The sequence below is a fragment of the Tamandua tetradactyla genome, chromosome 1 (assembly GCF_023851605.1).
Source record: "Tamandua tetradactyla isolate mTamTet1 chromosome 1, mTamTet1.pri, whole genome shotgun sequence".
Classification (NCBI taxonomy): Eukaryota; Metazoa; Chordata; class Mammalia; order Pilosa; family Myrmecophagidae; genus Tamandua; species Tamandua tetradactyla.
This window is the reverse complement of record NC_135327.1, coordinates 5,599,353-5,610,421: the sequence shown is the minus strand read 5'-3', so window position 1 is coordinate 5,610,421 and position 11,069 is coordinate 5,599,353. Positions and strand designations below refer to the sequence as shown.

The window sequence follows — 11,069 nt, the reverse complement described above, 5'->3', positions numbered from 1 at the left end:
CATTAAAGTCACTCAAAGAATATTAGAAGATTGGAGCTTACAAGGAGGAAAGACATGTTGTTGTATTTTCCTCCTCCTGTCTCTAGACAGGTTGGGCAAGGTTAGGCAAGAGTTCATTAGGGCACTTTGCATCCTCAGTTCTCCTGGTCCTTCTTTTAAACTAGTTTTTGAAACTTTAATTTTTCACAATCCACTTCACCACTTCTGCATGATCCACTTACTCCCTGAGATATTATTATTTACTTGATGCTTTTCTTTAAATAGACTTGCTTTTTGACCTATATACTTAAAGGGACACTACCTTAATCACTTGTCTTAAAGGTGATCTTAAAAATACAGAATAAAAATAAAAACGTTACACAGAATTACATAAACTTAAGTTGCCTGAAATTTCTGACCCTAGTTTTTTTCAAAATAAAATTTGAAGTGCATTTTTCTTTTTTTAACCATGCCTCCCAAAAGAAAGATTTTACATCAAAACGCAGTATGTTTACATTTGAAACAAGTTTCATAAAACAATACTGAAAATATCGCACCCTGATATTTTTTAATCTATGATTTCATTGTATTTTTTAAAAATCTGGCTGTATCCCACTAACTACATCAACGACACACACCACCCCCACCACCTCTGGGTTAGACTGCTGATGAAGGCGACTATCACCAGCTGAAACTGTGTCCTTGTCCCACTAGGACTGTAAAAGGACCGAAAAGATTTTCTCATTACGTTGTTCAACGTTTAACATCATGTCTACATGCCAACTAAACTAATTTTACTGAAAACCTGACGTATGCATGCCAAATCACTATTTGGGAGAAACTCTGCCCCTAGACTTATTACAAATACCCGATTCTGCCTAGAACATGTCCTACATAGGTAGTTCTTACGAGCACAGACAACTACAGATGATAATGGTGCTTAACAAGCATGATCACAGATACCACACAAAAATATCTCAACACCTTTATTTAGGTCTTAACTCACATTTGTAGCATTCCTTCAAATTCACTTTGAAATAAATAGTTTCACTGTGTGTAGCTGTCACATACTCTTCTACCCAACCATAGACCTCTTCCTTCCCCTCAGGCGCACTTCATCTAATTTTTTTAGCACTGGCCTAGCCTTTTTTGAGGAGGCAGAGTAGCTCTTCAGAAAAGCTTCAAACACAGTCTCAGTGTTGGGATGGGTGCTGAGGAAAGCTTTCTCTAGGACATACAAGTCTACTCCCTTATCTTCCGGGAGTGCTGAAATGAAACTCAGCCCGAAGTCTATAAGCACGATGCTCAGTTGCTCCACGGGGGGTTTCAGGAGCATGTTGGAGGTGGTGAGATCGCCATGAATGAGGTCTTCATCATGCATTTGAGCCAAAACCTGCCCAACTCTCTCGGCCAAGCCAGAGAGACTCTGGGGAGATTTTTCAGTCACCATGGTGGATTCAATATAATCTCGAACAGTCACTGAGCCTTCAATTTCTTCCATGTATAAACAGTTGGAAACATAGTCCACAAAAAAGACAACTGGGGCAGATATCCCTGTAATCAAGACATAGCAGTTACCGGTTGGATTGTTCTTTTTTTTTAAAGGTAAGTTTAGTTTTAAAAGATTGAGCCAGTTTTTTAAGGCCTATTATCTGCTTACTTCTGGAAAAAGACTGAGGAATGCTACAGCACGGTACAACTTAACTAGTCTGGAACTTTCCTGTTCATGCCCTGTAGGATTGTGTATGAGGTCAACGCACAGGCAAGCTTAGGAATGCCAACGCTTCCTCCTCCTTTCCTAAACCACTCCTCATGAGTTGACATCATCTGTCATACAAAACAAAGAGCCAGAAGGGAAAGCAGAACCCAATCTGAGCAGTTTCTACCTGGTGAGAACCCAAAAAGGAGGCCAAACAATGGGTTGGCTGAGAGATTCATCTCTGCATCTTCACAGTAAGAGAACCTCCTTCAAATCCCACTCCCTTTCTTTACGAGTTGCATAACCTTAAAGCTACATTAACTTCTCTAAGCATCAGCTTCTGCAAAGAAGAGAGTAACGCTTCCATAAGCTCATTCAATCAATGCTGACTGAATGTCCACCACGCTCAGGATGTGTCAGTGGGGACACAGCAGTTAACAAGACGGCTACAATCCCAGCTTAATGGAAGTTACATCCTAGAGAGGGTGAAAACAGAAAACATGAACACACAAATAACTGCAACAAATCTAAGCCAAGGTAGAGATGTGTCTGCTTTTCACCACTAAATTCTCTCCAAATCTCCCAATACTTAATAATGTCCTGGTACCTTGGGTGCCCAAAAAATACTAATGAAAGAAATAAGGGCAAGAAGTTTAAAAGTAAAAAAGGCAGCGTTCCCAAATCTGACCGATATGGGCTGGGGTCCAGGCTAGGCCACTGAATAGCTGTGTGACCCCGGGCAAGCTGCTTCCCCTCAGGGAGGGCGGTTTAAATGAAAGGGAAAAAATAGGAGATTTTAACATTTATTGAGCAGTATGTACTAAGCAGACATACATACCTCCTGAAACCGTCACAAAAACTATGCGGTGGGGGGTGCTACCATCAACATCACTTTACAAGTAAGTGCGGAAACTGACTCAAGAGAGGTTAAGTAACTCCTTGGAAGGATTACACGTGAAGCGCGGAGACAGCGTCTGAACTCGGGAAACCCGGCTCCGAAGCAAGCCCTGGGAATTCCATCTGCTTCTTACAACTAATGAATGGAGAGATCATGACAGAAAACTGAACCAAGAGAGACGGTGTAAATGGGGAAACCAAGGCTCGGGGAGGTTAAATAACAAACTCAACATGGAGCAGCAGCGACAGAGCCTGAATTTAAACCAGGCGGAATGACTCCAGGGTAAATCATCTTCGCCGCAAAGGCACGCGGCTTCTTAAAATTCACGTAGGAATGGAAGATTAAAAGAACGACATTTCCCCAAGGCGGGCCATGGCAAAAAGTAACAAAGGGAGACACCAGGGCAGACCGAGGTCGGGAGCAGAGGGCAGACACTCGCCCGCCGTGGCCCGGGCTTCGGGGTCCCCCCACCCCTACAGCCGGGTTCGTCTCACCTGCGCGGCGGCAGCGGAGCAGCGCCCGGGCCTCCTGCACAGTCCGCCTCCGGCCGAGCCGCGCTTCCAGCTCCGGATGCCTGTAGCCCTTGGGGAAGCGATGCTTCACCACCGCCGCGCGGCCCTGGAAGCGGCCACGGAAGACGCGCGCCTCGGCGCCCTGCTTCACCAGCTCCAGGCCGCTCAAGAAGCGGCTGTTTCGTTCCCGGGCCATGGCCAGCGCTTCAGCCTCCAGCGCTGGTTCCTCACTCTTCTCAGCTACAGCAGCGATGGACGCGGCCATGTTTGCGCCTCCACGCCGACGCTCGGAGCCCCTCGGCTCTCTCCGTAAACTGTCGGCGAAACTTCGACTCACTCCGGAAATCCTCGGCCCTCCTCAGTCGTTCGAATGGCTCCACCTTCGACACTTCTCGTAGAGGTTGCTCCTCCCAACTTTTCGGCTCTTTTCGGAAGCCTTCGTGCTCCTCGGTGACGGCGCTTTTGTGGACCCTTCAAACAACTCTTCGGCTATCTCCGTAAAGTCTCGGCAGCTCTCGGTAAGCAGTTCTTCCCTACTCCTCGACTCCCTCGGGAAGCCCTCGGTGATTTCTCACGGGGCGTGCTTTTCTGGCCCTCGCCTACCAGAGCTTCCACTCTTTGGAAAAATTTTGGTGCTTCTTGCGAAAAATTTTTGCGGAATCTTTTCGTCTTTCCGGGAGCCTTCCTCGGTCCTGGGAACCTGCACCTCCAGGAGTTACGTTTTTGGCTCTCTTCACGGCTCGGCCCCTGCGTCCGCTGTGAAAGGGGCTCCGAGTAGTCAGCGTCGGGGTGGGGGGTGGGGGGTGGCGGGTGGCGGGACAGACGGACACCGGACCGTGTTTCCGACGTTGTTGGAAGTGCTAAGACAGCAATAGCTATCGTATATTGAGCTCCCTCAGGAGTAATAAGGTTAAATTATTAAAACCCGTTTTACAGAAAAGCTCGTTGAGGCTCAGAGAGGGTGGTGGGCAATGCTGGGGCTGCGGAGGACGGGACTCGGGACGTTTTCCGGAGGAGACAGAACCTAAGCAAACTGGGAGTGATAAATAATAAAAATTCTATTGTTTGCATGTTTTTTTAATTGCAAACTAATACAAGCTGTAACAAATTCTTACAATACAGAATTCTGCACGCAAAAAATGTGTATACCAAAGATTGCCTATCTCCCTCACCTCCAATCTATCCCGCCTCCAACCCTTATGTATGTAGTTTCAATCAAGGTATTTTTGGTAGAGCACCACACTGACACATGCAGTTCTGGTTTTTTCCTCCAACTGGACAGTCTTTTACAACTTTCCCCCAAGCAATTTATTTTGGACAAGTTTCCTTATCAGTACATGTAGAGATACCACATCCTCCTAGATGACTCCATTACCAGTTCCCTGCTGCTAAACAATTGTTTTCATTTGGGGTTCCCCTCCCCGCTTTTTTCTTTTTGTTTTGTTTTCTCTTACAAAAAGTGCTGCAAAGAGCTGGCTCATCCAGGCGTCTTTGCACACATCTGTGAGTGTTTCTGAGGACATCTTTCTAGAAGAGACGTTCCTAGGTGGTAGAAGGTGAATATTTTGAAATTTGATCTAAGAGAAATAAAATGGCCATCTGCATCGGGCATTGCCAGGAGGGGCCCTTTTCCAAAGAAAGGATTTTCTAAAAGACGAAACAATTGACCTGTAGGGGCTTTCTGAGAAAATGGAACAAAGATCCTGCACCCTGCAGAATTGCTCCTCACTGAGCTTAGGATAAAGACCCAACCCTTAATTTGGCCAACAAGGCCAAAGGACCCTGCAAACGTCTTCCAACCTCGTGTCTCACCAAGCCTCCTCCTTGCTTTCTGCTCTTCAGATTCATTTGTCTTCTCTCTGTCTCTTGTTCTTGCCATGCTTCTTCTTGACACAGGGCCTTTGCACCTGCTGTTTCCCCTACTAGAAGGGCTCTTTTCTCCTTTTGTTCCTAGTTCATATCTATGCATCCTTCAAGTGTCAGCTCAACTGTCACTTTCTCAGGATAGCCCTCCCTGAACTCTCAGAGGAGGGAAAAATCCAGCTTTTGTAAGTTCCCATGTCCCGTGAACCTCTCTTCTTTAGCACTGTCACAGATTCCCTTTTTGTTTGTTTGTATGACTATTTGATTAATGTCTCTCTCCACCACCCCCACTATCAGTTCCATAAAGGCAAGAAGCCATTGCATCACCCTGTGTGCTAGTTTGCTAGCTGCCGAAATGCAATACACCAGAGACAGATTGGTTTTTAATAAAAGGGGATTTATTTCGTTAGTTCTTCAGAGGAAAGGCAGTTAACTTTCAACTGAGGTTCTTTCTTACATGGGAAGGCACAGGATGGTCTCTGCTGGCCTTCTCTCCAGGCCTCTGGGTTCTAACAACATTCCCTGGGGTGATTTCTTCCTGTATCTCCAAAGGCCTGGGCTGAGCTGCGCGTGCTGAGATGAGGTGTGCTGAGCTGCTTGGGCTGTGCTACGTTGCACTCTCTAAGCACCAGCCAATTAAATCAAACATCATTGCAGCAGGCACGCCTCCTAGCCAACTGCAGATGTAATCGGTGACAGATGAGGTTCATATGCCATTGGCTCATGTCCGCAGCAACAGAACTAGGTGCCTTCACCTGGCCAAGTTGACAACTGAATCTAACTACCACACCCTGGAAAGGAGAGATAGTCTAAGAATGTGCTCCTGATAAAGAAATCTTTAGTCTTAAATATCTTTTTTACTTCTTCTTCTTCTTCTTTGGGTTGCCAAAGGCTGGAGGAATGGAGTAGATGGTTCTTTGTTATCAGGGTACCTTAATGTCCTCAGAAAATCAAAGGTTAGTTTGGGAGGGGGTGGTGTGGAGATCCAAGAGGCTCTGAATAAGAAAATGAGATTATTTGGGAAGTAGAAGATTGGCCTGTGAGGGGGAATTGGGTCTCCAAAGGAAGCTAGAGAGGGGACAAGAAAAAAGTGATAAACTGGGGTTTAAATGAAAAAGTTTAAATCCCCCAGCAGTAGACAATCAGGTAGGGATTTGAGCGTAAGTAGTTTATGTGGGTTTTGTTCCCAAGAAATATCAGCAGAGGATCAAGACAGAGAAGGTATTGGCAAGCCAGTTTCCTCTATGGGCAGCTGGAGATCGATCTTGCTAGAGACCTGTGGGTGCCAAGGCAGAGAACTCCTGCTTCAGATGCAAGGATAAGGGACCTGGGCACTTATGTACCTGCTTCCAGCAATCACTGGCTAAGGTTGTGGTCAGAGGGCGTTCCTTTTTTTGTACTTCCTTCTGGCCACAGGGCAGCTGTGCTGGTTTGAAACTACTATGTACCCTAGAAAAGCCATGTTTTAATCTGATCCCATCTTGCAGGGCCAGATCTAATGCTTAGGGTGGGAAACTTTGATTGGGTTGTTTCCATGGAGATGTGACCTGCAACCTTTAGGGACAGATTACTTCCTGGGAGATGTGACACACCCAATTGTGGGTGTGACCTTCTGATTAGGTGGAGATGTGACTCCACCATTCAAGGTGGGTCTTGATTAGTTACCGGAGTCCTTTAAAAGGGGAAACATTTTGGAGAAGCCTCAGAAGCAAAGTTTGGAGAATGGTCACGCACCTAGATAATCCAAGATAATCTCCCATCTCAAGGTCAACCTTAATTTAGTTCCACCTGCAATCTTAATTCTCCTTTACCGTGAAACTTAACATATTCACAGATTCTGGGGATCAATCTGAACATCTTTGGGGTCCATTCTTCTTCTTTCCCACCAGTTCTAACAAAGCCCCAGGATCAGGTATCATTGAGCAGTCTTAGTTCACATGACTGTCCCCGAACCAGTCACTGTAGCCAAAGAAATGGAAACCACTGATGGGTCAGATCTTGGTCATGTGCCCACTCTGGGCAGTGAAGGGGGTGGGCGTAGGCTGCTTTTTGCCTCCCTCTGCAGGGTCCACGTGGTGTGTGAGTAAAGGAGATACAGCTTCTCAGGAAAATCAGGGTGTTTTTAAGAGGGGACAGGAAAACGAAGGCCAGTCAAAGGAGGAGATGTCCCTTACTGATTGGTAGGCCAGAATTTCTTGCTGTGGGGAGAAGCTGATGCGTTATTAGGATAGTAATGTCAGAAGTTTTTAATTAAAAGTAGTTTCTTGCATTATTCTGAGTAGTAACCGCCTCCATTACTACTGATCTCCAATAATTAAAACCACACGTCTCCTTCGTGCATGAATCTAAAGTAGTAAAGAGAAAAAAGAGTCAGCTGTCACAGAAATTAAGATTCAGAGAAGTATTAGAGTATTAGGCAAGAGTAGGAAATAAAAACGAGATGATTGGGAGAAATGTCAGACCTCCCACCCCACCCATCCCTGCATATTGCTACGGAAACACCACAGGAACACTGGATTTCCTACCGTGTGAGTGTGTTAGGATAATATTTTTAAAACATCAACCAGTGATTTTTTTAAACCATATTTCCAGTGCTCCCTTTGCCCTTTCATTGTTAGGACATAACTAGATAGGATTTGGTTCAGCTGTGAGTAAAGGAAGTGACTTAAGCTAACAGTTTATCTTTGAAGTATGGAAAGAGTGAGTCCGGGGCTGGAGTGGCACATCGTGGAGTTAGGAACCCACGTGCCTGCTGTGGTGTTACTTTGCTGGGTGTAGTTTCCGTGGTACAAATGGCTACTGGAGCTCTGTCCATCATTTTTGACTACATTCTGGCTTGGTCTCTTTGAGGCCACTTCCAAGAAATTGCACATAACATGTTTGCTGATACCCATGACCATTACGCTGAATGGATCCATTTAAACCTGTGGTTTTCAACGAGAGGTGAGTCTCCCCTGTAGCAAACATTTGGCAATGTTTGGAACATTTTATTGGCACAATTACTGGGGTGAGCTGTCATCTAGTGGGTAGGGTGCAGTGATGCTGCAAACATCCTACAGCGCTCAGGGCAGCCTCCCATTGATCTGACATGTCAATACAGCTGAGGTTGAGAAACCCTGACATTCTGAGCCTTCATTGCCTGAGCTATAAAATGGGATTTATATACCCACCTCATAGGTTCTTGTAGGACACAAACTTGATCAATTGTGAAGATTTTGCAAACTAAAGTGCTGCCCAGATAGGTGACACACTTGCACTTGTTTCAGGTGAGTGGAACAGCGTGCACCGACAGGAAAGCAGGCACAGCACCGAGAAAAGGACTACCTGCCATGGTTGGAGCACTGTGTAGAGACACCAGAAGGGACAATGCAGAGGGAGTGAGCCTTGGGACATAGGAAGGAATAGGAGAGCGCTACACAGAGGAGGCTGCTTGGAGAGAAGCAGGACCATTGCACAGAGCCAGCGATCTGGAGTAAAGGTTACACAGCTGCCATTATGGAGCTGGTCTCTCACTGCCTCTCTGCCCTCATCCCCTACCTCCCACCCCTTCGCCCTTTCTGCTTCCGTCATCCTGACCTTCTTGCTCCTCTTTGGGCACACCAGAAACACATGCCTCAGGGCTCTTGCATGTGCTGTTTCCTCTGCCTGGAATGCTCCTCCTGAAGACAGCCATATGCTCACTCTCTCCCCTCATCCAAGTCTCTACTCAGGTGTCACCTTTTCATTGAGGCCTTCTCCGACCACCCTATTAAAACTGCAACACTGTCCTCCTTACAACCAACCGTTTTTTTAATTTTTTTTTTTTTTTTAACATGGGCAGGCACCGGGAATCGAACCTGGGTCCTCTGGCATAGCAGGCAAGTATTCTTGCCTGCTGAGCCACCGTGAATGCCCACAACCAACCGTTTTTTCCTGCTTTATTTTTCTCTATAGTATTGATCATTATCTAACATGCTATGCATTTTGCTTATTTATCATTTATTGTCTGGCTCCTTCCATGAGAATGTAAGCTCCATGGAGATGGGAAGTTTTCTGTTTTGTTCATTTCTGTATCCCCAGCACTGGCACAAAATAAATGCTCAATAAATACTTGTTGAATTATAAATGAATGCAAGAATGAATGAACAGATGAATCACTCCTCCATGTGAATTAGGCCTGTCTCATCGCCATATTCCACCAGCTCCCGGCTGTGGTATTAGTGTATAGGTGGATATGAATCCCAGGCCTGGTACTAAGTTCTGAGACTTTGCAGAGAGCAGTTCTTTGAATACAGAGGTTTTCTGTATGCTGAGGAAGCTAACCTATGAGAAGGTGAGTCTGGGGCTGCCCAGTTCACAGCCCGTGATTGAACACCGTTCTAGTCTGCTAGCTGCTGGAATGCAATATACCAGAAATGGAATGGCTTTTAAAGGGGGAATTTAATGAGTTGCTAGTTTACAGTTCTAAGGCCGAGAAAATGTCCCAATTAAAGCAAGTCTATAGAAATGTCCAATCAAAGGCATCCAGGGAAAGATACCTTGGTTCAAGAAGGCCGATGAAGTTCAGGGTTTCTCTCTCAAGTGAGAAGGCACATGGTGAACACAGTCACAGTTTCTCTCTCAGCTGGAAGGGCACATGGCAAGCAAGACATCATCTGCTAGCTTTCTCTCCTGGCTTCCTGTTTCATGAAGCTCCCTGGTAGGCATTTTCCTTCGTCATCTCCAAAGCGCTGGCTGATCGACTCTCTGCTTTGCGTGCCTATGTCTTTCTTCTCTGCTCTCTCTGAATCTCTCTCATTCTCCAAAATGTTTCCTTTTATAGGACTCCAGTAAACGAATTAAGACCCACCCAAATGGTTGGAGACACATTTCCCCCTAATCCAATTTAACAATCACTCTTTTTTTTTTTAACATGGGCAGGTACCAGGAATCGAACCCCAGTCCTCGGGCTTGGCAGGCAAGCATTCTTACCTGCTGAGCCACCGTGGCCCACCCTTAACAATCACTTTTGATTGGGTTACATCTCCAGGAAGATGATCTAATTACATACAGTATTGAATAGGGATTATTCTGTCTCTACGAAATGGGATTTTGATTAAAACATGGCTTTTCTAGGGTATATACATCCTTTCAAAACAGCACAAACACTAAATAGAAGAAACAGAGAGTGAAAGAAAGCATTCTGATGCTATCATTTGAGCCTGGATCCAGCCATGCCTGAAGCTGAGATTTATTTATGTGACTCACTAAATATCTTTCTGCTTAAGCCACTTTGAATGAGGTCTCTGTGATATGTATCCCAGAGCATTCTGATTGCCAAGATGAGAGACACATGGAGCTGAGCCAGCTTACAGACATACAAGAGAGCCAGTTGACTGCAGATGCATGAGAGAACCCCACAGATGCCTGAGAAATAAACACATTTTTATTTGAGGGTTGGTGGGATTTTCCTATTGATTATGCAGAATTTTGTGGTACCAGCCAACTGTTATAAATGTAGAGGGGAAAATGGGGGCCATCTCGCATATCATCATCTCTGTCCAATGGCCCATTAAGGTCCAGGGTCTGTCTTCTCCTTCTGGGTAATGCTTGGACCACATGGAAACTTCACTGCAGTCCCTTTTGTCCCATTCACTTAGTCTGATATGGACATTGATAATCTCTCGGTTGTATCCAGTTTATAAGATGATTTGCCAATTCCTTTTGTTTTTAAAAATAATAATGGCATCTATTTGTCCTCATTAAAAACAATCAGGAAAGTTCACATTCCCCTAATGGGGATCTGTTAGTGCTGGGCCCTCGTTCCTGCGTGGCAGCAACCTGCCGCCCTCCGCCTCAGCTGCCCCGGACGAAAGAGACTCCAAGTAAAGTGGCCTTTTAAGGGGAATTTGTCGCTGAGAGAGAGCACTTTTGCTTTGCCAGACTGTAAGTGAATGAATAGCTTCTTTATATATGAGTGAGAAATTCAGAACCCCAAGAGACAGACATCAGTGAGAAGAGTTTTTCAGTCCCTTATGGTCGCATTAAGTAAAATTCAACTCTTAGCTGCACTGATTTTTCTGCTTCTGATGGTTAAACCACTCTCTTCCGGTTCAAAGATTCAAGGAGAGAGTCAACATCCCCCTCCCCCTGCCAAATC

At 45.5% G+C, this 11,069-nt stretch overlaps 1 protein-coding gene across 1 annotated transcript; it reads right to left on the bottom strand.

Moving 5' to 3' along the window:
- Positions 1-682: 682 nt before the first annotated feature.
- On the bottom strand, positions 683-3,533 carry TP53RK (TP53 regulating kinase). Its single transcript, XM_077167768.1, has 2 exons — positions 3,071-3,533; positions 683-1,533 (listed from the first exon to the last, which is right to left on the bottom strand). The coding sequence occupies exons 1-2, from the start codon at positions 3,351-3,353 to the stop codon at positions 1,055-1,057; spliced, it is 762 nt and encodes a 253-aa protein (XP_077023883.1). The 5' UTR covers positions 3,354-3,533; the 3' UTR covers positions 683-1,054.
- Between the last annotated feature and the right edge of the window lie 7,536 nt (positions 3,534-11,069).